This window comes from Sus scrofa, chromosome 9, assembly GCF_000003025.6.
Source record: "Sus scrofa isolate TJ Tabasco breed Duroc chromosome 9, Sscrofa11.1, whole genome shotgun sequence".
In the NCBI taxonomy this organism is placed as follows: domain Eukaryota; kingdom Metazoa; phylum Chordata; class Mammalia; order Artiodactyla; family Suidae; genus Sus; species Sus scrofa.
Window position 1 is genome coordinate 13,430,107 of NC_010451.4, and position 26,781 is coordinate 13,456,887.

Sequence of the window (26,781 nt, forward strand, 5' to 3'; positions counted from 1 at the left end):
GCAGGGCTCAGAGGGAACACTGCCTTGTCAGTACCTTGATTTTAAACTTCCAGCCTCTAGAACTGTGAGGCGGTACACTTCTGTCGTTTCAAGGCACCTGCTGCAGCCCTAGCAGAGTCACACAGCATCCGACAAGGACTGGTTCCGTCCGCCTGTCTCCTCTTGCTGGGCTGCAGTCTAGAACTCTGCAACGTGGGCATGACCGTCCATCAGGAGGATGCTCTGAGGCCGCATTCTAAGCCACGCACACTGATGGAGCGCCACGTGCCAGGGCCCCACTATGCAGAGACAGGTAAATAAGCTGTGGTCTCCCCAGAGCGACAAAGATCTGGAGGAGGTGTCTAGATACATACAAAAGGGGCCACTGAGAAGAAAACAACACCTCCAGCCAAGGTGCCAACTTCAACAGGACTCCCAAATCCCCCCCACCCCCAATAAACAGTGCTGAACACCGACGGGAACGGTGGGGTGAACCATCATTCTGACTCCACAGCTTCCCCCCAGCTTTTGAGCCGTGGGTATTAAGCTTCATTAAGACATTGTCGTTGTGGAAAACAAAGTTAATCAATACTGGGAAGCTCTCTGTCACATGAATCAGCCAGCTGTGCAGGAATCGACGCTAGACCAGCGGCCCCTTCCTGCCTCGGCTGGTGCTGTGACAGCAGCCCCCATGAGCCACCATGCTGCCAGGGCCTGGGCTTCTGCAGTGGGTGACACTTTTGTGGTTCCCCACACTCCCTGTCTATGAACACACGCTGGATTTGTTTCAGAGCTGTCATGCTTCTTGGACTAATACCAGTCACAGCTACGGCTTGGCAAGACGCCCCTGTCCATGCCCATATGTACCTACACATCAAAGAGGCCCCGGGGCAGTGAGAAGGCACAGGTCGCGAAGCCAGATGGATCCGTGTGTGAACTCAGCCTTTACCACCTGCTGGATGGGTGGCCTTCCAGGCGTCATTTTATCTGCCTGAGCCTCTATTTCCTTATCTGCTAAAAGCCTAAACACCAATCTTTCTGAGACAGTAAGATGATGAAACAAGATTATATATTTAAAGAGGCTCATCTGGTATCTGACCTATAAGGAATATTCAATTAGTAACTTTCACACTTTATTGAGTATATACCTATTATCAGAAGTAATTATTTAACGGTCCTTAATATAATAGTACTTTTTATTTTTAATTTTTTTTCTTTCTTTTTGGGCCACACCCAGCATATGGAGGTTCCCAGGCCAGGGGTCGTATCGGAGCTACAGCTGCTGACCACAGCCACAGCCACAGCCACGCAGGATCCCAGCCGCATCTGTGACCTACACCACAGCTCACGGCAACGCTGGATCCTTAACCTACTGAGTGAGGCCAGGGATCGAACCTGCGTCCTCATGGATGCTAGTCAGATTCGTTTCTGCTGAGCCACATGGGAACTATGACTTTTTTTTTTTAAATACTCATTTTCACTTTTAATTCCCCAAGGCACTGAGATTTGCTGTGGAACAGGCCACTGAAGGGCCTCGTAGCCAGCGGTCATCCTGGGACAGTGAGTCTGTTCCTTGGTCTGTCGGTTTGGGATGGGGAAGAAAAAGCCATTCCCAATAGTCAGCCGGGACTGGCCTGGCCCTCCCAGCGAGGCAGGGGCTTTCTCCTGCTGAACAGAAACAGTTTCACATGCCAACATCAGACAGGCCACTCTGTGGCTACAATGGATCCAGACAAAGTCGAGGCTACTGTGCCATCATGTCTGAACTTAGATAAAACCCCAAATTAGCCAAACCACACAACGACCGAAGAGCCCCCACCCTGGAGAATGCGAATAACTGCGGCTTCTTTTCCAATGACAGTTTCAACTCACTTCACTTCTCCTGCCTCCTATGATTTATTAAGACGCTCAAGCACAGAATCACCCCTACTTCCTGATAGTGTCCAACCCAGAGCAAAGCTCCCCACTTCCTGGAACCTGCCTGCCCCCACATCACCTAAGACGAAGCCGATCCTGTACGTCCTTTTAAACACTCTTCACTGAGACAACCAGTGAGTCCCCCAGGACGTGTGTCCTGTGTCCTCCTCACTGCACAGGGTCAAGAAACCCACCTTGGTTCAACTGCAGGTGAGCACATGGTTGGTTTTTCTTTTTCTTTTTTTTTTTAGACCCACACCTGCAGCACATGGAGGTTCCCAGACTATAGGGGTCAAATCAGAGCTGTCGCTGCCAGCTTACGCCACAGCCACGCCAGATCCGAGCCACGTCTGCCACCTATACCACAGCTCATGGCAACACCGGATCCTTAACCCACTGAGCGAGGCCAGGGATTGAACCCACATCTGCATCCATAGTTGTTACTGCTGAGCCACAATGGGAACTCCCCTGGTCGTCTTTGGCTGGAAGGCATTAAAGGGATTTGGATGCTGCCCTGCCTGAGGAGAGAGGGGTCTGGGACTCTTTCACACCTGACCACAGGTAAAGCTTTCTCCCCAGCCCACTTTCTGTGTCCCACGGGTACAGCCTCCAAGCTGCCCGTTGCCGCTGGCGCTCCTTAGAGCTGCGTTCCAGGATTAGCAGGTGGGAAAGCCCATCATGCGGATGCTCCTCTTCCTGTGGTCCTGTTCCAGCTTCCCCTGATGGGTGCTCAGAGCGGCAGGTCTTAGGAATCATTTTATTCAGTTGCCTAATAGGGCCGGATTTCTCCTGCTGGGTCTGTGCCTGCTGGCCACCTGGGGTCACTGATGGCACTCACGTAGCACCCTGCAGGGTACTGCCTAGTTATGTGTGGTCTTCTCCCCAGCATGAGCGCCTGGGGCCAGAGACCAGGCCTGCACCTCCCACTGCTGCCCCGAACCCAGCAACACGGCTACAGACTAGCAGTGTTGCCTCGACGTGAGATCATTTAATATCTTTTTCTTTTTCCTGTGCTCCATCATTTTATCTTCTCTTCTGTATTTTTCCCTCCATTTTTTGCGGTTTGTATTTTTGTACTTTTTAAAATTAAACTTTCATTTTGAAAAGCCAGACCATCTGCAGGGAGGGGTTAGTCTACTTCCATAGACTCAGATCCCCCTCAGCCACGTCTGCTTTCTCCCCGTGCAGGAGGCTGTCACTGCCTGCTCTGCAGCCTGCCCCTCTTGGCCTGGGATTCCTCGGTTTTCTTCCAGTGTCCCTTCCTTCAGCATTAGCAGTGAGCTTGCTTTATCAAGCAATCCCTTACCAATAAAGTTTATACCCACTGTTACCAAGTGAATGACCAAGAATAGAGACAAAACAGCACCAGGATCCTGAGAAGTGTAGGCTGGGGTCACTCATGCGTAAGCAGGCAGGGAGGACCAGAGGCTTGTGTAGAAACGAGTCAACCCAGCAGCCTAAGATCCTCGGAGAAGCCTGTTTGCAAGGCTGGCTCCTGGCCAGCCCCTGGGAACTTGGCTGGTAAAGAGTTCCTTACCTGATATAAAACCTTCTCTCAATGAGTAAGTCTAGGCTTACTGTGCCTAGGCTGTGAGGACAAATAATGAGGCGTAGGCTAAAAACCTGCCTTCCTTCGAGAGTCTGGAATTTTGACCCATGCTAGGCAGAGGGTGCCTACGTGACCTGCCCTGATAAAATCTTTGGCCACGAGATCTCTCTTGAGCTTCCCTGACAGACAGCCCTTCTGGGACCACAGCTATGTGCTGGGGGAACCGGGCTCACACTTGAGTGGCTCTGCAGGGAGAGGGCACCCAGAAGCCTGCACGTGGTTTCCCTGGATTTTGCCCTGTGCGTCTTTCCGCTTTGCTGGTTTGCTTTGTATCCTTCTGCTGTGATAAACCTTGGCCTTGAGCCCCACTATGTGCTGAGTCCCCTAAGTCCTTCTGGTGACTCAAAAAGCTTCAACCATCCCTTGACACAGGCTCCGAGTCTGAAGGTCCGCTGTCAGGGTTTAAAGTTGGGGTGTGGGCTCAGGGGCCCCAAATGGAGGAGGTGACATGATAATTTATGGAATGTCAGGTTTCCACGGGGCTTTGAGCTCTGACACACTCGCTGAGTGTGGATAATCACAGACACGTGCCAGAGGAGATGCTGGAAGAGCTTGCTAGATCCAGCTGGAGAAAAAAATGACACGATATTTTCTCTAACTCAAATGCATCTTTTAGCACTGACTCTAGTGCAGAGGTAATAAATTATTGAAAGTTGTGGATGGGGGCAGAAAGCAGGGTGAGTCCTTTTGCCCCCGGGTGAGGCTACAGGACGGGAGACGTCCGGGAAACCTCGCTTGTCCCATCCTGTCTAACTTCTGGCTTAGCCCCTCGGATCCTGTGCAAAGAGCTTCTTCTGCCTTGTCACAGCCCACTTCACACCCACGATGGCTCCCTCTCCTCCCTCTGCCTTCCTCGCCAGCAGCTGGAATGGCAAACAATTGCCCTTTGTTTGCCCTACACTTCGAATCCGAATCCGCTTTGTTCCATATGATTATTTCCTCCTTGGAGGCGCGCTCATGAGCGCAATCTGTTGTGCAGTTGCGGTCCTGCAAAGCAAAGAGCAGCAGACTCATTTAGGAGCCAGGCTGCTGAGTGGTAGTGGAAAGAAAAATTCGCGTCGGTGTTTGGAAGAGAAAGGGTTTGGCTATTTCTTTGAAGGGACGTTTCTTCCAGAACCGAGAACCTGGGGTGAGAGCCTTCTGAGAGCAGCCTGGGAGCAAGTGGCCTGAGGAAAGTCAGACTGCTGGAGTCTTTTCGCACTTGGCCTGGGCAGCTGGGGAGGCATCTTTGACAGCAAGAGCCAGGCGGACCGGGTGCCAGATGTACAGGCATATTTCATTTTACCGCCCTTCTCAGTGCATTTTTACACATTGAAGATTTGTGGCAGCCTTGCATTGTCAGATGATGATGAACAATTCCTAGCAATAAAATATTCTTAAAGTAAGGTGTGTGTGTGTATAGTATAAAATATAAATATACAATATATATTAGACATAATGCTATTGCACACTTAACAGACTACAATATAGTGTAAACATAACTTTTATATGCACTGAGAAACAAAGAATTCACGCGACTTGCTTTATTGCGATGAGGCAACATCTCTGAGGTATGCCCACACCTGTGAACAGCAGTGCTGCAGCTACAGGCAGAGGGACCAGAGGGACCAGAGGGACCAGAGGGACCTGGGGTTGAATCCCATGTCTGGGGCTTTCCAGCCGTGTGACCTCAGAGGACTTTCCAACAATGATGAGACTCTGATCCACCTCAAAGTTGTTGCAAATGTTAAAGAGAATGTGAAAACACTGAAAATCACAAAATGCTGGACAACTGATAATAGTAAACACGATATGCTTATGCAGCGCTACCTACATGCCAGGCACCATTCTAAGTGCTTTAACTCTCCGAGCTCATTTAATTCATACCACACAATGAGGTAGACGGTAGAATCATCCCATTTTACAGGGGAGGACACTGAGGCATGGAGAGATTAAGAAACTTGCCTTGTGTAACACAAGGTGACACAGTTATTAATAAACAGAAGAGCTGGGATTCAAACCCAGGCAATCTGGATCCCACAGTGCGTGCCTATAACTGTGAGTTGCTGTTCTTCGGGAGAGCGTAGTCTAGCACATTGGCTCGCTGTTAACCCAGAAAGCACTGGCTGTCATTCAGTTAAATGTTTGTACTCCTGTCTCCGTGAGGCAATGGGCCACGGGTACAAGCTTTGGATTCTGATCGCCCTCTGTTAGGTACCAGCTTTGTGACTTTCTGGTTGGCAGGTTACTTAAGCTTTCGGGGCCTGTCTTAGCTTGGAGAGCCCAGACCGTGTGGCTTAAACAACAGAAATGTATTTTCTCACAGTTGTGGAGGGTGCTGGCATGGTCAGGTTCTGGTGAGGGCTCTTCCTTGCTTGCAGACAGCCACCTTCCTGCTGTGCTGCTCCCTTGGTTCTTCCTCGGTGTGTGTGCGTAGAGAGAGCTATCTCCCTCTTCCTCTTCCTAAGGCACTAATCTCATCAGGAGGGCCCCACGCTCGGAGCTCACCGAGAGCTCGTTATTTCCCAAAGACCTCATTTCCAAACCACATGATGTTAGGGGTTAGAACTGCAACAGAAGAATTTAGGGAGGGATGGATGGGAGTTCCCACTGCGGTTCAGTGGTTACAGATCTGACTAGTATCCATGAGGATGCGGGTTTAATCCCTGGCCTCACTCAGTGGGTTAAGGATCTGGCGTTGCCATGAGTTGTGGTATAGGTTGCAGCCGTGGCTTGGATCCTGCGTCACTTGGAAGTGACTGTGGCTGGTAGCTACAGCTCTGATTTGACCCCTAGCCTGGGAACTTCCATATGCCACAGGTGTGGCCCTAAAAAGCCAAAAAAAAAAAAAAAAAGAATTTAGGGAGGGACACAGCTTTGTGTGAAGCATGGGGGTCCCAATTTCATCATCCATAAAATGGGAAAAACCAACCCTGCAATGGGCTGATACTCTCATTGGAATCAGGAAAGGTATTTGTCACCTTCGACCTCTCCCTGCTTAAATCTTTTTGGGGTTTCTTGTGACCTTTGGGGGAAAGGCTGATCTCTTGAGCCAGCAGTTCAGAGCCATCTTCCACCAGGTTGCAGCCCAGCTCTCCTCTCTGGCCTCAACTCTTGATTCCTTTAAGCTCAGCCAGAATAAACTCCTTGCTACCTCCTTAAATAGTTCACACGGCCAGAGTCAGACCCGAGGCTAGTAAGGCGCCTTTTCTTCCCCACTGCTGCTCCCCATCATCAGAGGAACTGGATGAAAAGAACACGCTGGAAGGAGTTTGGGGGAGGGACTGGTCTTCGCAGCGACCTTGTCCCTAAAGAGGTATCTCGTGGGCTTTGTGCTGAGCCTGGTTCTAGGGATCTCATGAGCAGTTGCTGTCACCCTCCCCCACTACGCTTCAAGTACCAAACCCACACGAACCCCCAGGAGCCCTTCCCCACACCCTGCTCTGCATGCTTCTCACTGGCCCCAAGTCAAGGGAAACACAGTCATGTCTGTATTGCGGCCAGTCAACCTGGGTTGATTGGTGTGACATCAAATCGGTGGCGAAAACCCACGGGTTGGGGGAAGGCACCTTCCACTCGACCTGCTTCCTGTGTGTGATGTTCACATATGTTTGCCCTCGGCTCCTTTCCAGCTGCGCAGAGTGGAGAGATCCTGCTGGCTGTGTGAACCTGGATCAGGCCCTTCGAGCCCCGGATCCTCCTAAGTCAGCTCACCCTGTCTGGGCTGCTTCTCCTGCTTCTCACAGCCACTCAAGGGCTTATCAGTCACCGCAACGGCCACGACATAGAAGGAGCTGGGGGAGGGAGGGGAAATGGCCAGGTCCCACAGACCAGGGATTCCAGCTCCATCACTATAAAGCCATGTGACCTTGGGCAAGTCCATCTGACCCCAGAGTCCAGCTTCTTTTAACTGAATCTGAGGCCCTGCCCAGACATGCACTTAGTCTCTGTAAGGGGGACCTAGAAATACTACGTCAATAGTTTTTGGATAAGACTATGACATCATGAATCAAGGTGAGGGGTCCTTGAAGAAAAGGAATTAATATTCACCTGTTCCTGCTATATGCCAAGTGCCAACTTTTTAAACTTTTTTTTGGTACTAAATTGCATAATAAGAAATATATTGTACAGGATGACCTGCAGATGATGAATATAGAGTATAACTAAAATAAAAAGTCACAAGATAACAAAACTGTAGGCTGCTCCTCTCCCATCCAATGGTTATCATTCTATCATATTTACTTACTTACTTACTTATTTATATTTTTAGGGCTGCATCTATGGCATATGGAGGTTCCCAGGGTAGGGGTCAAACTGGAGCTGTAGCTGCCGGCCTACACCACAGCCACAGCAATACTAGATCTAAGCCCATGTCTGCGACCTACACTGCAGCTCACGGTAACGCCAGATCCTTAACCCATTGAGTGAGACCAGGAATCAAACCTGCATCTTCATGGATACTAGGTGGGTTTGTTAACCACTGAGCCACAATGGGAACTCTCATTTGTAATCATCATTTTATTTTAGTTTTTGCTTTTTAGGGCCGCACCTGTGGCATATGGAGGTTCCCAGTCTAAGGGTCGAATCAGAGCTGTAGCTGCTGGCCAGCACCACAGCCACAGCAATATAGGATCAGAGCCGTGTCTTTGACCTACACCATAGCTCACGGCAATGCTGGATCCCTGACCCACTGAGCAAGGCCGGGGATCCAACCTGCATCCTCATGGATACTAGTCAGATTTGTTTCCACTGCGTCACAAGGGGAACTCCCACTTGTTATCATTATTTTAAATGATGGTGCTAAGCCACAGAGTTTATCTCAGGCTCAGCTACTGCCCATGGTTGGGAAAAGGCAACCTTGCATCTCTCACGTGCAACCCTGCCTCTCACGCTCATTACAACTTTAGGAAGCAGGCATGTTTTCATTCCAATGTTGCAGATGAAGAAACAAAAGCTCAGTGAAATTCAGTCATCTGCACACAATCACGCAGTTTCTGAGTGGCTGAGCAGGGATTCTGAGTGTGACTCCAGAGTCCCTTTCCTTCCCAGTTATCTTGGTGCCTGAGAGTCCAATGACCCCATCTAGCTGATGGGGAAACTAAAGAGGAGCAGCAACTTGCTTAAGGTCACACTGGGTCTGGTGACAGAGCCTACAATTGGCATCAGATTCACCTTGGATTCCACACACACCAACACTAGAACTGGGTTCCTGCCAGCAGGAAACTCTTCGCCCACCGTTGGTTACTCCCTTTCTTCCCTGAAGTATCTTGGGTTCTATGAGGTTGGAACAGGCCAAGAGCCACTTCCCTGGACAAACCTGAGCTTACAGGGGGAAACATGCCTCGCATGTGTCTTCTGGTAGGAAGTTGGTCCCTGGGCACCTCATGGATTCAGGGGAATTGAAAGTCATGTTGGCTCAAATTAAAAGCAAAACTTGGGCCTGTTGGCTTTCCTGCACACACAGCGGGTCCGAACCTAGTTTCTAGAATGCAGTCTATCTTAGTTTCCTGTAGCTTTGCAACTCCAGGTCTCCTATTTTCCTCCTTCCAGCTTGGAAGCAGGGTGTGCTTGTAATAGCACATACTGCCCACCAGGCGGAGCTGTATAGCACACCAGTGGGGAGTGGACTTGGGGTGTGTTTAAAGTCTTCTGAGGAACTCAAAAGAACAATATTAGTGGCTGTCAGACACCAGCTCCCAGATCACAGGCAACTCCAGCAGAGGTGGTTTTATGGACAGGAGACCCCACGGCAGACTTCTCCAAGCAGTTTGAGGAAGCTGAGCAGGAGGAAGGGCTGGAATTATGGACCCGGGGAAGCCAAGATGCTAACAAAAAAGATGGTACCAAATGTCTCCTGTGGGCAGTTGGCAAGGCTGGAAGTGGGAGTCTGGCAGCAAGTCAGAGACCCAGCTGTTTGGCAGCAGGATGAGGGAGTACGGTGTGAGGAATGGACAAGGGGTGTGGTTCACGACCAAGGCCATGAGCTGAGAGAGAGAGAGAGAGAGGGTGGAGTGGCATGGGACGGGCCACGGCTAAAGGACACTGCAGCCAGGCTGAAGGAGCCGTGAGGCCAGGAGAAGGGACAGATGTGAGCACTCCTCTTCGAGAATACGGGACCCCATTCTGGTCACAGAACCTAGAAGAATTAAGGTCTCCCTTGCTGTTAAGGAGGCCCTGGGGTGGGGCAGGGAAGGGCAGCTGGTTCACCTCCCCAGGTACAGATCCCATCCTCCGGCCTCCGTGCTCCACCTGGCCTGAGTCCCATCCTCTCTCCTGGGTTACCACGGTTACCTCCTACTCCAACCTCACCTGCTAGAGCTCAACTCTGCTTCCAGAACGACCCTGTCCAAGCATTAGGCCCTGTCACTCCTCAGCTCAGAGTCTCCTGTGGCTTGCCATGCAGTGGCCTGCACACCCTCCCTACCCCACGTCCCCTTTCTGACCTCCTCCCCAGTCCAGCCACACTGGCCTCCTGTTGCTCTCAAACAAGCCAGATACCCTCCTGCCTCCAGGGCCTGGTACCTGCCTTTTCCTCTGCCAGGCGGGCATCTCCTCCAGACACGCTCACCACCAGCTCCCTTGCCTACTCACAGGCCATCTTCTTGGTGCAGCCTCCTTCAGCCTTCGTATTTAGAACTGCAGCCCCTCTCCTACCCTGGCAATTCCCTAGCCCCTCTCCTGCAACTCAATCATCTTCCAACAGCCTATACAATTGTGTGTGTCAACTTGTTTATCAGTCTCCCCGCTGAGGAGTGGGCAGTTTTGTCTATTTTGACGAGGTTGGAAGCCCCAGTACCTAAAAACAGTAGGTGCTCAGCAAACAGTTGTTAGGGTAGGTGCTCAGCAAACACAAACCGTAGTTAGGGTAGGTGCTCAGCAAACAGTTGTTAGGTGATAGAGGATGCACCTCACTTTCCAACCATTCCTCCTGCACACTCAGTCCCTGCATTCCACTCCCACACTGGCGGGCCAGCCTCCTGGCACACGCTGACATCGGCCCACCTCCATGCCTCCATCCACACAGAATGCCCTTCCCTCCCCCTCCTAACCTGGCAAAGTCCCTGCCATGCCTCAAAGCCAGAGACCAGAACTTCTTCCATAAAGCCTTCTCTGCTCCCTTCTGCTTGGACTTCTTCTCTGAAACCTCTACAGTCTCTAAATGTCTTTTCTCCAGCAGGTCACAGTTAGAGTGGCCTGGGAGGATCTCTAGGTCCTATGATTAGCTCTAACAGGTTATGGATTACATTTCTTTTCTAGCAGTTTCTAACACTGACAAAGAAGTCGATGTTCTGGACACAGCTAGAATCACCTCCCAGCTTATGTATATTTTATTAGCATCGAGCAAAGAGAACTGGAGAGAGGGTGGTCAGTGGGCACTGGAATGAGGTAGGTCTGCATTCAAACCCTGGCTCTGCCGTTTACTCTTGCTGTGTGACCTTCAGCAAGTCACCTAACCTCTCTGAATCTCAGTTTTCTCGACTAGGAAATGGGAAAGGTTACAAATCAATAGGCTTGTTGGCTCCAAGGTCCCTCCTGGCTCCCAGATTCTCAGATGATCTGATGCTACCAGACCCTTCTCAATCTGTTTTGGAACTTGGGGACTGAGAGACCTCATTATGTGGATAACTTGGTCCCCAAAGAGACGTGATCCCTTAAAAACACCGGGCACCTCAGCTTTCTGGAAGGGAGTGTGGGCCTGTTCACAGGGCAGAAGGGTAGTCAAATACAGGGGTGTAACCCCTACCCTAGCTGAAGGAACCCAGCTTCCTGACCTAGAAAAGGGAGCCTTGTGTACAACAGCTGGGTAGCTACAGTACCCTGGCTTCTTAGGGGGATTAATGATGGCTATTCTGACAGATTTTTAAAACTAGGTCTCATGAGCATGGGGCCAGGGAGGGTAGAGGATAAATGGAGTTAAACTGGTAATGAGCTTCCTTCTCACTGCGCTTGAAGACGCTCACCGCTCACCTCGTCTACTGGCTCTCAATAAGCAATTTGGCTGCCTAATTAGGTTAACCAGTAATTTCCCTTTTGACACCCAGGCTGCTTGATAATTTGGGGGCAACTGTGATTCGGTTTCATTGTTTCTTTTCTAAGTGAATTTCTCCATTTGCCTCTGGGATTAAAGCGCGGACTAAATTCTCACAATTCCCCACGCCTACCAGGCCTCTCTTGCCGCCAAGCCTTGGCTGTGCAACTGCGTCCGCTGGGGGTGCCCCTCTCAGATCCCTCCCGCCCAGGGCCACCCTGCCGGCCTTGGGGCCCAGGCGCATAACGTGAGTGGCAGGAAGGAATGGGCCTTTGTGCCCTTGGGGCACAACGAATGGCTCCTTTTACTGTCATCCCATGGCTCTTTCAACAATTAATATTAACAGCTGGCATGAATTAAGGACCAACACAGACCAGACGCTCCGCAAATGTCATAGTATATTTAGGCTCACGGTGACGCACCAAGGAGGAAAGATGCTGTGCTGTTTGGGTGCCGTCTCATGATTGTGGTAAAACATGTATCACCTTTCTAGCCATTTTTAAGGGTACGGTTGGGTGGCATTAAGTATTCACACTGCTATGTACCCATCATCCCAACCTGAACCCACGGAACACGCAGCCCCCACGTCCCCTCTCCCAGCTTCCGGTCACCCCGGGGCACTGGCTTAGAAATGCAAAGACTGTGGCAGACAGGGCGAGGCGACTTGCTCAAGGTCTCAGAGCAGGGACACGGAGCGGCCAGGATCCGAGACCCAGCTCCTCACTAGACTCTGGAACCACTTCTTTCCGCCCCACCATCCTGCCTGTGACACTTCCACTGCAGATGGTGCCACGACGCTGTCTCAGCTCCACCTCCCTGCCATGCATCTCGAACAATGCCTGGTCTACTGAAGGAGCTGGGCACAGCTATAGGACAAATCCCAGAATGAATCTACGAAAGAGACACGTGTCCACTGACCCCACGGTCGGAAATAGAACTTAAACGGCGAATTCTACTTTCTCAAAAATATTTACAGATGCCAATCGTGTGCCTGGCATGACGCCAGCTCCTCCTCCTCGTGCCCCCACCCCCGGGCCCCAGCAGGAGAGGCCTGAGCACTGGCTCCGCCTGACGGCCCTGAGGGGAAGATTTGTGTTTACATTACCCAGTCAATTCTGTATTTATTTTGGATATTAAGCAGTGACATAAAAGCTGCTGACATTAACCTTCAGGGGCAGAAATTGGCTTTAATGGACCCCATAAAAGTTATTATTGATGGCAGCTGCATGCAGCTTTGCCAGGGCCTCTGCAAAAGCCTCCACCGCTATCAATACTGTTGACAATTACTATTGACTAATGGAAGGCCCGGCATGGAGGCAGAGTCGATGTTCCTGTGGCTGGAAGTTGGCAGGGGTCACGCTTTGGTGTCCTCGATTGCTGAGTCCAACGGAGGTGGGCAGAGGGCTCAGATGAGAGCATCAGAGAGACCCAAGTTCTAATCCAAACTTTGCCAACTTGCTGACTGACCAGCTGCACAATCTCTGGCCAGTCGGTTGACCTTTCGGGAGCCTCAGTTTTCCCATCTGGGAAATGGAGATGCCGTGGTGCTGCCATGAGGATGAAGGCCGTGGCCCATGTGCCGCAGGGTGACAGCACCAGGCCCTCAGCGTGGCCTCCCTCTACTCTTGGAAAGTGGCTGCACCTCGAGGCCTTGGCAAACATGTCCCGTGGAGGTGAGCCCCGTTCTGATGCTGAGACCCAAGTTCTCATCACAGACAAAGGACAGAGCTGGGGCCGGGCGGATGACTGTGAGAGAGGCAGGCAGGGGAGAAAGACGTGATAGTGGGAGGACAGGAGGAAGAGGAGGAGAAATGAGCCTGGCTTCAGCTCAGCTCAACCCGTAGCTGCTGCACACCCGTCACCTATGAGCTCCAGTCCTCAGCTGTGAGCTGAGCTTGATAAGAACACTGTCAACCTCCTCAGTGGATAAAGGGAGAGCCATTCCCATGGCTCATTCACTGCCAGGATGAGTCGCTGTCACTATTTAGACTTTGGTATAACAAAGCCATTAATGTAGTTTTCCAACCCGGAGCGAGTGGGCAGGTGCGGGAGCACCCAAGGGCCATCTGGGTCTGAAAGTCCAAGCCTGGAAGGGAAGAGGCGGCCAGGGAGCAGCTCTCTGTTAGGTCCACCTGCCCACCTCCTTCCCAGCCCTGCTCCCCCAAGCACGGCGAGGCTCAGAGGGCTGCGGCCAGTGCAGAAGCGGGCAATCAGAGGAGAGGGTGGCATGGCCAGGGAAGCAGGCAGTCATCTCCCTGTCCCCATTATCAAAGGCTGAAGCTCTTCAGGCTCGTTGACTATGTCATTATCACCCAACAGAGGCTTAATTCAGCTGTAATTCAGCTCTCAGGGAATATACAATAATGTGGGCGGTATGCACCTCACTCTGTCATGACTTTATGGAAAAATGATCGTTTGTCACCATGGCAAGAAGCCTTCAAAGGAACAAACAGTGCAAGTACTTTGCTGCGGAGAACATTCACTATGACTAGGGCTGCAAGAGTCAAGATTTTAGAGTCAAACGGGCCTGAGTTCAAATCTCACCTTGCTAGCTGTGTGACCTACGCAGGTTTCTTAACCTCTCTGGGTCACAGAGTCCTTATTCTGATGGCTTGAGCACTGGGCTTGGAGGCTAATAATCAGCAGCAGGTAGTAACCATCATTGCTGTTACTACCATTTTCCTTTTCTTCACCTTCATCTTTTTTTTTTTTTTTTTCTTATGGCCACACCCTCAACATACAGAAGTTCCCAGGCCAGAGACTGAATCAGAGACACAGATGAGACCTAGGCCACAGCTGCAGCAACTCTGGATCCTTTCAACCCACTGCACCTGGCTGGGGATGGAACCCGTACCTCCGCAGCAAACTGGGCCATTGCAGTCAGGTTCTTAACCCACTGTGCCACAACAAGAACTCCCGGCACCTTCGTCTTAATGTAAGGGCTTAGAAACATAGAATCCTAGATCCAGAAGCGCCGGCACGTAATTCAGCGTACTTATTCCCCAAAAGTTTTCACTGGAACACTGTTCCTTTCAGATGCTCTGAGAAGAAAGGGTTCTTCATCCTTAAATCAATTTGGGGACTGCCACATATAAGCTTCCTTGCTAATTTATCCATTATCATGCATATTAGACTATTAAAGGCTCTGAGCAGTCCTGCAGTAAGGAAACTGGTTAAATTCTATGAACCCAGGGTTTCCAACATTATTTGGCCACTGAGCACTCGCCTCCACCCCTTCAAGCTAAGAACTATCAACATTCTTAGAATATAGGGAATGCTGATTTCATTTAAACTACTTATTTTATAGATCAGGAAACTGAGGTCCAGAGAAAAGATCTAACTTCTCCGATGCTTCACCCCAGGTCAGTGATGGAACTAAGGCTTCCTGCCTTCTAGTCAGATAGCATTCTCTGTACAGGCCTCACACACAAACTGAAAGCATGGTTGGGGAGAGGAAGGGCTGCTGGCTGGGCTTGGGCCTAGGTGTGGGGGGGTGGATGAGGGAGTGTGGATGGCTCCCCACTGCAGAGAGGGGCACTCGTTCGGGTGCTTAGGTCGCTGACCCCCTCCCAGAGCTGGTGGAGTGTCAGGGGAGGGAGACAGTCAAGCTGATATCTGGGATCTGCTGCGGCCCCATCCTCAAACAGGTGCACAGGGTCCCCAGGAAAAGGAACCAAGTTCTCCAAGTTCTCTAGCAGCAGTGATGGAATTGATGCAATTCTGCTGCACCTGATTCTTTTAGGGGATAATTTCTCCATCCGACCTGGAGCTCACCTGGTCTCCTGCCTGATCCCAATCTGGGACTGTAGGACTGTGTCACTCACAACCCATTGGCGCCTCCCTTCCTTTTTTTTTTTTTTTTTTTTTCCTTTTTTAGGGCCACACCTGTGGCATATGGAAGTTCCCAGGCTAGGGGTCGAATCAGAGCTACAGTTGCTGGCCTAGGTCACAGCCACAGAAACGTGGGATCGGAGCCGCATCTGTGACTATACCACAGCTCATGGCAACACCGGATCATTAACTCACTAAGCAGGGCCAGGGATCAAACCTGCATCCTCATGGATACTAGTCGGGTTTGTTACTGCTGAGCCATGATGGGAACTCTCTCCTTTCCTTCTTTAACTCACCTGAGTCTTCGCCTTTGACCTGGTGTCTCTATCTCCCACCTCCCCCCCAGTCCTCCCAAATCCTGGGCAGGAATCACGGGATCCTGCATTTTGAGCTGGCAACCAGCAGGCAGCACTGGCTCCAGGCTTGGTTCTTCCAGTTCCCATTCAGATGGCCCTCCCCACACACAGTCCCCTCCTGCCTCTGGTGTGGCAGTGCCAGCAGACTCCCTCACTGGACTTCTGAGAAACAAAGCCCTTCCCTGGGGCAACGCAGAGGGGCCGTCCAGGTCTCCAGCACCCTCCCTAAGTCTTTGCTGCCAGACCCAGCAGGACCCACCTGCTCCCTGTACCTCGACCGCAGGTTGCCCAGGGGCTTCAGGGGCACAAAGCACCACAGAAAGGGAGAGTCCCTCAGGGGCCTGCTGCAGGGCTGCATCTAACTCAGAGCCCCTGCGGGATCTGCCGACAAGGTCCGAGAGTAAGGAGGAACATTCTGGAACCTGGCACCCTTTTCTTCCGCATAGAAAGGAGGCGTGTGAACGAGTTTGTCATCTTTTTCCTCCACTGCATCTCTTGGCTCCAGCTCATGGGAAAGCTGGAGTACAAACACGGGTTTTAAGTTACTCTAGCATGATGGTTTTGGTGGAAAAGCCATCCTCCGATGGGCAGAAGATCCTGGGGTGGGGCAGGGCCATGGCAACTGCCCGAGGTGGGGGGGGCACCTGGAGGCTGGGGGCTGTGCCATCAGGATTCGCAGGATGAGGCATGGCTGATGTCGCAGAGAACAGCTGTAGGGGGAGGGTTACCACTGGCCTCCCGGCCCCTCTGCCACAGGCACCTTGTCAGCAATACGTCCTGCCCCTCAGGCACTCCCCTAGTCTGGAAGGAAAGAGCAGCGACCCAGTCCCTGGCCTGTCACCCATGGGTGGGTATTTCACGTGACCCTGCAAGAGGGTCTGCCTTTTGACCACTGAGAGCAAAGCAATTTCCACCGACTTCACCAGGGCCCCAAGTGACGGAGCGGAAAATCAATACCGTAATTAAAAGCCTGGCTCTGCAACCCAGGCCAAGCGGGCCACTCACCAGTCTCCGTGTTCTCGTGCTCCGTGTCGGTGAGCGTGAGGTTGGAGTTGGCCCGGCTGGACAGGCAGGAGCTGCGCCCCGACCGTGTGCTGCGGCCCCACAGCCGCACGGGGTGCTCGGGGGACAGCACAGTGTCAGCCTCCAGGTCGGCCTCGGAGCTGGCCCCCATGGAGTAGCCACAGTGCGGGAGGCCGATGTCTGTCCGGTACAGGGTCCCGTGAGGGGGCGTCACCTCCCCCAGCCCCAGCTCACGCAGGGTGAAGTTGGTACCTGGGAAGAAAGGCAGGGGAGATTGATTAGGGGGCTGGGTGTGGGGGGGGTCCTCCCTACCAGAAGCCTGGCCCCCACCCCAGGACTCACTGCTGTCCTTTGAGCTTGCTGTGTGTCTGATGCCCCGGCCTTCCCTCTGCGCCCTCTCCACCAGCCCAAACCCTCCACACCTTTCTGGAAGGCTCAATGCACATGGCACCTCCTCTGAGAAGCTTCCTCTAATCTTACACCCTGTGCAGAAATCATTGCTTCTTCCTCTGAGCTCCCTCTGAGAGGCCTCGGCCCTAGTCAGCCTGCAGAGCAGAACTGCTTAAGGGCCTGGCTCCTCCGGAGATGGCCCCAAAGGAGCAGGGACCGTGTCCAGCTCATCCCTAAATCCCTGAGCCTAGAACTCCGCCTGGCACCCAGAAGGGGCTCAACACATGTCTGCTAAATGGGACAGAGGGCTTCAGCTCTCCTCTTCCAGGCCAGGGTGGTGCTGGGGCTGCCGGCAGGGGGTGCTCCCAAGCAGTGTGGCGGCCTGGTCTCTGAGATGCCCATGGCTCCCTGGGACCAGACACTCCTTGCCCGCCAGCTCAGCAAAGTCTGGGGCAGGAAAGGGAAGAAGACAGTGACTGGCTGGGAGAAGCAGGCCTTGCACAACAAGTGGGCTCTGTCTTCTGCTTCCTCTGCCAGGGGGGCGGTGACAGGAACCAGCGGGCTCTGGAGTAACCCAGGGAGTCAAGCACACAGCCAAGGCGGGGCTGCTGATGGGCCTCTCGAGGCCCTGGGGAGGCCTGGCTGCGCCCGGGACTGAGGCTGGGAAGACGTGGGTGGGGGGCGTTTCCATGGGAAACACAGCCTCCGTGTTACTCCTGAATGCTCATCAGGGCTTATTCGGGGAGAGCGTCTCCGTATTTCTCATGTTGCCACGAGTGCTGGCGCGGATGAGGAAGAAAGTTAAACCAATGATATGGGAAATGGACTTAGAATCAGGCAGCATCACATTTAACCCAACACAAGCTGGCCCTGGGCCTTGAGCGATGATGACAGCAGTGACAGGGCGTGGCACCCGACTTCACAGAGCTCATAGTCCAGAGGGGGAGACGCAACCCAAACCATGATTAAGGGCGAAAGCCCAGAGTGGGAGACCCATGGACAGGGCTGTGGGAGCACAGAGGCAGACGGCAGGGTATTGGGGTAAGGGTTCTTGCGGGGGAGAGTGAATGTGAAGAGACAGATGCCCTGGCTTTGAAGGATCCTGCAACCAGGGCTGGGCCTGAAGAGGACAAGCCTGCCAAGAAGGGAGAAGGAACCACAGGTGAGGCGGTGGGGGGGATTAGCCAGCAGAGATGCCCCCCAACCCCAATCACGCTTAGCAGTAACCCCTGTGCCCCTTCCCCCCCCACCAGGGTCCTGGTCAGCTCCGTGTCCAGCCTGGCACCCAGCAGGTACTCAGTGAGAGTTAGCTACATAATCAGACACACTCCGGTAGTGCCGTGGGGGGTCAGATAAAGGGAGAGAGGAGGTGGGAGAAGAGACCAACTGGGACCATGCTGAAGTGACAGGTGTTGAGGCTGGCCCTGGGGGGAGGGGTGGTTCATGCTGGTACAGCCTTGATTTGAGGTTCGAGTCACAAAAACAGTCCATACTGGTTGGTAAATAACTGATGCTCGGCCTCCTCACACCTAGAGCCCCAGCCTGTGCGCTGCCTGCCCCTCCTCTCAAACAGCAGCCTCCTAGGAACCAAGCGGTTTCGGGTGAACGTCAGCAGGCTGCCCATCACTGGCCTCCGGCCCTGCTCGGTGGCCAAGGAGACATTCTTCTGGCCGGAGCCTGGGTCAGACCAGGTGTGAAACGCTGTGAACATCACCCTATGTGCCACACCGCAGTCTGCCCGCCTCTGCTGCAGAAGGAAACTCCAACCTGGAGCCTAAACCCCCTCAGTCCGCTTCCCACCCTCTCTGCACACCACCCCCCTGGCCGCCCTGCGTACCTCCCTCTGACCTCCTTTCCCCCCACCCACCTCTGCCCACCTTCCTGCCGCCCCCAGCCCCTCTCCCTGCTCCCCTGGGCTGCACCTCTTAAAGGAGGCCTGTCACATGTCATGAAGAATGACTGTTACATTAAGTGAAAAATCAAATTTATTTGCAACAAACAGCCCGGGCTGCATTGATTTCCACATGGCTTGCCCTGCATACGCTTTTAAGCAGCCGGACTCAATGGGAGTCAGCTGAGCCATCCCAGGACAGGAGAGATGCAAGGTGAGGGCTGACCCTAAGGGCTCAGGGGTCCTGGCGAACCAGCCCAGCCCCTCTGCTGTGTGACCTGAGATTTATTTCATCAAATATGAGACGTTCTTGCGATCCCTTTGCTTTAAGTCCCTTTGGCTTCTTTCCTGGGGGGCCCAGGACTGGGGCTGCCAACACACCTTGCTCAACACCTAGCTGGGCAAGCTTAGGTGGGTTACATCGCCTGGGCCTTAAAATGTTGTAGTTTTAGTCTTTAAAATGGGGGTGATAATCTATGACCTGCTATCCTCACAGGATTTTTGAGCCTCCAGGAGGTAATGGGCGGGAAAGCACTTTGTAAAATGTCTATGCCTGTCTATGAGCTGAGTATGCTTCTTGTTTGTTATTTATGAAGGTAAGAGGGGCTTCTTCTGGAGCCTCATGTGCTAGGGTGACACCCAGGGGTCACCAGGATCTATCAAGCACGGGCAAGAGAGCTGGAGGAAAGCTCTGACTCCATGCGTCCCTCTCTGTCGCTGAGACCCAGACATGACAGTAGCAGGCAGCATGTCTGAAGCATCTCCGCGGTGCAAGTGTTAAGCGCTCTATTCACAGTCTTCCTCAACCCTCCCCCACCCCCACAATCAGGAGGCACCATCTTTCTTCCATTGCCCAGGTGAAGACCCTGAGCCAGAATTCAAATCCAGATCCGACCGATGCCAGAGTGTGAGCTATCAGCCACGAACTGGGAAAAAGCTGAAGACCTCTCTCTTGTTTTTAAAACAGGAGCGGCAGCCTTCCTAACAAGTCAGCTTTTGTGTGGATCCAGGCCTGGGGGAGAGGCCAGGTAGGCCTCAGGTGTGTGTGTCTGTGTGGTGGGGGCGGCTCCTCTTGCCTCTGTGATCTTGGGCAAATGAATCAGGGATCCTTGTAAGGATTAAATACCAAAGACAAAATGTATGTAAATAACACAGCACCTGGCCAGCTGGGTCTGTGGAAGGGAACTGGGCAGGGTAGACTCAGGGACTTGTGCTGGCCCACCTGGCATTGAGGAGGGCTCAAGGCTCTAGAGGGAGAAAAACAGGAATCACTAAGGGGGTAGGGAACACAGATCACAGCAGGTGTGGGAATAATGAGCTGCCCAGCGGGGCTGGAGCGTGGGCGGTGGGGCGTGGAGAGGCAGGGGATAACAGGAAGATGAAACGGTTTAGGAAAGCCCTCTCACGGCAGGTTTAGGAGCTCACATTAAGGGCAGTACGGAGTCATTCCCAGGTTCACTTTGGTTGCAGTGCAGAGCATGGCCCAAAGGGGGCAGCACTGGGTGAAGAGGGGCTGAGGTCAACCCTCCCAGCGAGAAGACAACCGTCTGAACTGGGACAATGGCAGAGGGGACAGAGAAGAGGGATGGATTTGAGAGGTATTCCGGAGTAGGATGGCTAGGCTCTGGTGACCACTGTGTGTAAGAAGTGAAGGACAGGGCGTCAGGCACCAGACTATCCCCATGTTACTAAATTTTTAGACCTAATTAGCTCACCAGCGTCTTCCTCTCAAGATCAGAACAGCGCTTGACACAAAGCTGCCGCCAAGGTGTGTTTGTTGAATGAATAAATATAAGCACGAATAACAAAACACACAAAACTAAGACTTACTCAGCACTTGGTGTCATCACACTTACCCCTTAAACATGTCACCTCGTTAGTCCTCACGGGCAATTCAGTGCAGTATTCACGGCCATTCAACAGATGAGGACTGAGGCTCAGAGGGAGAGCCTGTGGTGGCTCAGAACTCAAGCCCAGGCGGTGTGACCCGGATTCCAGCTCTTAACAGCCTCCAGATACCCACAAGATGGGTGAGCATGAAAATGAATGGACTAAGAACTAACCCGCAGAGAGGCTCTGACTAGATAGATCTCGGTGCCCAAACCGAGGAGAGCTGGCGTCCTCCACCCCGCGGGCGTTCCGCACACGTGCGCGCACGCCCCGCCCCGGGGCACACCTGTGCGCACGCCCCGCCCCCGGCCCCGCCCCCGGCCCGCCCTCACCCGGGCGGCAGAACTCCTCGGCCTCCTGCGGCACCAGGTCCTTGACGCGGCTGCTGCCCCCGTAGGCCAGGCGGGCGTCCTGGTCGTAGGCCTTGAGGGTCTCGCTGGAGCTGTAGGACTTCTGCGGGGCCTTGCCCTCCTCGCTGTCAGCGGACGAGCTGGTGTAGCGGCGCTCGGCGTCGCGGCGCCGGGTCAGCGAGCGGTACGGCTTCCTCTCCTTCACGTCCATGGCCTCCGGCCCGCGCTCCTCCACATCCACGAACAGGGTCCTCGCCGCACTCAGGGCCGAGTGGTCTGGAGCCCGAGAAACCAAAGAAAGGGCATCAGTTCTGGCCCCAGCAGGCAAAAGCGATCTCGGGGTCTGGGACCTCGATACACCCTGCAGCGCCTAGAGGAGGGGCCTCGGGCTGCGGAGGTTGAGGGCGCAGCTCCATCGCGGAGGTAGCACGGGGGACTCGCACCCAAAGCCTGTGATGATGAGTCCTTTCTCTTCCTGCTCCCCGACCTATCTACCGCCAAGATGTCCCCAGCTTCTCCTCCGGGAATCGGTATCAGAGAAACTGACCACAAAAGCCACCGGGCACAGGTTTTCCTGATCCCATTAGATGGGAATCACGTGTTTGTTCCCATCAGGCCCCCAGCGAAGACCAGGCCTCACACAGAACAGGGGCTCCTTAAGAATTTGTGAAATGAACACCTATATTCAGCCGCTGGGTATAAAGCACTTTGCATATCTCATTAAATTGTCTCATGTTCGGAGATGTTAGTACTGTCACCAACCTTTTTTTTGGAAATGAGCCAAGGTATAAACTATCAATCCAATTAAATAATTACCTGCTCATCGTCCTGTTTTCTTGCACTAATACGTAGGCACCCTGAGAGCAGGAGCCTTACCTGTTTTCCTCACTCCTGATCTACTGCACCCAAAGTGAAGCCTGGTGCCTCTAATACGTATTTATATTTGTTTCATTAGCTGGCCAACCGATCCCCACCGGACGGATGAGACAACTGCCATTCCAAACCACCTTCAAGCTAGGATCTGAACCCAGGTCTATTTGGCTTTAAGCCTGAGTTTTTCCTATGCTAGAATGCCCCCTGGAGCTCCACACCTCCCACCACACAAAAGCATCCTTCCCTGTAGGCTGGCCTGACCACCAGGCCTATGAGAGAACTTCACTTCCAGAGGCATCCATCTCATTGCTGATGAGATGGATGCTCCTGGGGAAGCCACCGTGCCTGCTGCTTATGTCTGGGCTTTCCCCAGGTGTCTGGTTGGTGGGAAGCTCCTAATCTCTCTTTCTCCTCTTTTCCCTATCTTGACCCTTTTGCCCTAAACAGACACATTTTTTTTAAAAGCTTTTGTGGTATCCTCTCTTTCCAAATGTCTTCTTTTGGCTTTGGGGTAGCAAATGTAGCCCCCCTATAAGATCCAGGGGTCAGCACAGGAGGAAAGCAGAATATCCTGCACAAAAGTCTGATGAGACACTGATGGGTCAGTTGGGTTCGGAGGGCTAGCGGTTTCCAGGTTTTGCCTTTGACCATAGACACTGGGGATCTCAGTATCCTCATGGACTGAGGATGCTCTCTTCCCTCCCCAGACCTCCCAGTCCCTCCCCAGGGAAGGTTGTAATAAGGCTCCGGTGGCTCTGCCTGTCTTGTTAAAGAGCTCTCTAGACCCACTTAAAAGGGGCGTATGTCCTAACCCAGAAAACTGCATCACCTTTTCAGCAAGGAAGTGTCTGAGGTTACCACTTAATGCCTTTGGGGTTTACCATGGATCCCGAGGGTCTGCTGCAGACTTCTCTCTACACGGTTCTCTGTGATCTTCAAGGGTGCAAATAATTGTGACTATATCGGTACCGCAAAATAACCATGAAGTATTCAAAGACAACTATATTCACCCATATTTTTTACAGGGGACAACACTAACCAGAGCCTTACCACCTCCTGCCCAAAGCCATATGGTGAGCTAGTGGCAAAGTCAGCATTGCTCCAGAAAGACAAAGACAAATACCATATGATATCACTTATAACTGGAATCTAATATCCAGCACAAATGAACATCTCCTCAGAAAAGAAAATCATGGACTTGGAGATGAGACTTGTGGTTGCCTGATGGGAGGGGGAGGGAGTGGGAGGGATCGGGAGCTTGGGCTCATCAGACACAACCTAGAATAGATTTACAAGGAGATCCTGCTGAATAGCATTGAGAACTATGTCTAGATACTCATGTTGCAACAGAAGAAAGGGTGGGGGAAAAAACTGTAATTGCAATGTATACATGTAAGGATAACCTGACCCCCTTGCTGTACAGTGGGAAAAAAAAAAAAAAAAAAAGTCAGCATTGCTAGGCAGACTGCAGCACCTTAGGGCTCTAATTAGAGCCAGATAAAATGGATAAGTGACATTTGAGGGGAGCCCAATTCTCAAAAAATACCCCTGGAAATTAGTGCTGGGATGAGGGATGTGACCTAGGATACCCAGAAACTGAACCCTCTTACTGGGGCCCCAACCCAAGGTCCTGAGCTTTGCCCTCGTGATGACAGGCTTCCTGGCACTGGCTGACAAACATGGGTCCCCTGAGAAGCAGAGGGGCGGGACCACAGGAAGACAGGTGATACTTCTATTCGATACTAACTTCTATTCCATGGTCTGTAAAATCTTTGTGTGTGAAACCCATAGTTTGAAAAACATCTCATGTATGTCAGTGTGTTTTTATGTATGACAGGGAAACAAAAGTTACTGCATGATGAGCAATGCGTCTGGTCTTCTCTATTTCATTCTCTTTCATTTTTTTTTTTTTAAAGACTAATTATAACTCCTTAGGTTGATAGCATGACCCAATGCTGGCTTTTCATCCAAAGCACTGCTCTAATCCACTAATGTGAATGAGGATTTATGGGGACTCACACCTTGTCTCTGTGCCCCCTGGCCCTTCACCTGACACCCCTCCTTTAAGTGAGGATAATGAAGCAATAATAATAATAAGTGCTCAATTAGTTTTAATTGGTCACTAATCATTCCTAATAATAATGGTATTAACAGTAACAGCCCAGGGAATTTCTGTTGTATCTCAGTGGGTTATGAGCCCGACTAGTATCCATGAGGACTTGGATTTGATCCCTGGCCTTGCTCAGTGGGTTAAGGATCTGGCATTACTGTGAGCTGTGGTGTAGGTTGCAGATTCGGCTTGGATCTGGTGTGGCTGTGGCATAGCCCAGCATCTGGCATCCACAGCTCCAATTTGACCCCTAGCCTGGGAACATCTATAATCTATATGCTGCAGGTGTGGCCCTGAAAAGCAAAAAAAAAAAGGTGGGGGGAGGGGAGTAACTGTGAGGTCAGGTGTCCTGCCCAAGGTTACATGTCTCTTGAGTGATGGTGCCACAGTTTTGACCCAGGTCACTGAACTCAGCACATGGCCATAACCTCTAGATGGTATTGCCTTATAGACTTTGCCAGATGACCTTCCCCAGCCCGGATCACGCCACTGCCCTGTCTTTTCCCCTCTAGAGCAGTCCTGTGGAGCTTTCAGCTTTCAGGATAAATTCCAGGTTTTTTGGTCAAAATGGAAAGCTCTTTTCTATCTGGTCCATCCTCACTTCCCTGTCACTGAGCCCCTTTCCTGGACATCAGGCCTGTGGCCTGCACACCTTTGCACATGCCGTTCCATCACACTACACCCAGCTAGCCAGATGGTCTTTTTTCACAGTTGCGTCTCCCTTGACTGCAGTACCTTGAGGGCAGGCCTGGCATCCCCAGTGCTCATGGAATGTCAGCTGAGTGAAGAAATGAAAAAACTACGTGGCAGCTCCTTCATCCCTTCTCAGCGATCTTAAGTAATGTAAGATATGAGTGGTTAAATTGAGGCCCTGTGTATTAGGAACTAAGACTGAATTAAAGGCATTGCTCGGATGTGTTCTTTTTACATTTCAAAGGCAGCCTGAGCTTGAAGTGTGTGTCCACTCCTTAGCAGCTGTGTGTCCTTGGGCAATTTATTTAGCCTCTCTGTGCTTCACGTTCCTCATCTGTAAAATACTACCAACCTCTTAGGTTATTCTGAGGATGAAAAGTTAGTTCATGTCCCTGGTACATATGATCCCTGATACATCATGGATGCTCACTATATGTTAGCCATTATTATCATTAGAAAAATCCACTTTTTTTTTTTTTTTTTTTTTTTTTTTCGGCTGCATCCCCTGCATTTGGAAGTTCCTGGGCCAGGGATCAAATCCAAGCCATAGATGCAACCTATGCCATAGATGCAGTGACACCAGATCCTTAATCCACTATGCCGGGCCAGGGATCGAGTCTTGCCTCAGCAGAGACAATACCAGATTCTTAACCCTCCGTGTCAGAGGAGAAACTCCCCCGCATTTTATTTTTAAAAGCGTACTTTAGAAGCCTCTAGCTAGTCGTCCATTCTACCTGGAGAAATCCCTTCAGAAACATATGTTAATAAGTCTGAGACACATTCTAAGCTGGTAAATTGGTAGATAACTATGTTTCCTATCAGTTTGTGCCTGTTGACCAGAGACACTGGCTTCAAAGCAAAGGCTCCGTAATTACAAATTATTGAGAACACAGTCCCCAGACTCATGGCTTCCCTATTACAGAAGCAGAGGCAGGGAGAACATTTGCCTCGTTCTCATTTCCTTTTCACTTTTTCCATTTTAGTCTTAATATAGTAATTCGGTAAATATTTACTTTTTTTGAACAGATGGGAAATCGGTCATGGTTCATACTCAAATTGGCATTTCATCGAGAGAAAAAGAAGAGGCTGGAATGAAAGAAGGGACAGTGGAAAAAAAGCTGTTCTGGGAGCTAGGGTCTGCCGCACAGCAACGCTGATTCCCAGGACCGGCAGGAGCCACGCTGGGGAAGGGTGCCTGCTCGGACCTGCGACTCCCACCCATGGGCTGGGGGACAGAAACTCCCAGACACGTCCACGCTGGCACAAGTCAGTCTCTCCTTAGGCTGCTGCCCTCCGGGGTCCCCGCTGCCCTGAAAGTCCATTGGCCTGATGCTGCCTGACTCTCCCTCTGCTTCCTCTCGCTGCCTGCAGAACACCTGGCCCCCTGACTCGCTTCTCCCAGACACACCCTCTGCTGGCTGCGGATACGCTACCCCAGGTAAGACCCAAGCACCACAAAGGTGTCTTTGCAGAGGAGTTCATTTCCAGAACAGTCTGGGGCTGGGCCCTGGGCCAGGAGATGAGCAGGACAGGAGCCCCTGTAGGAGTGGATTGCTGTCTCTGGGGGTGTCAGCCGCGGGCCATCAGTGAAGATGGAAAAGCACGAACTGCGGTTGTGTCATCTCTCCTTGTGCTGACCTGGGGGTCATCTTTGGTCCGTCTACAGGGGAGGAGAGTGGGCTCCGGACAAGAAAAGGGAAGACATGTCTGTATCGAGTGTGGTTGCTGGTGCCCTCCACACGGACCCACGAGAACCCTCGTCGCCCCTGGCTTGAGAGAGCTGCTTGGAGAGCCAACCGGCCGATCAGGCTCACACCGCCAGTAAGTGACAGCACTGGGACCCGAACCCAGTGATCCCAAA

The 26,781-nt window shown here is 52.0% G+C and overlaps 1 protein-coding gene across 1 annotated transcript in view; it reads right to left on the minus strand.

Moving 5' to 3' along the window:
• Window positions 1-26,781, minus strand: part of TENM4 (teneurin transmembrane protein 4) — a 786,343-nt gene that overhangs the window by 389,492 nt on the left and 370,070 nt on the right. Inside the window, 2 exon segments of the mRNA XM_005667171.2 lie at window positions 16,706-16,975; window positions 21,227-21,520. Coding sequence (XP_005667228.2) covers window positions 16,706-16,975; window positions 21,227-21,520 — 564 coding nt within the window.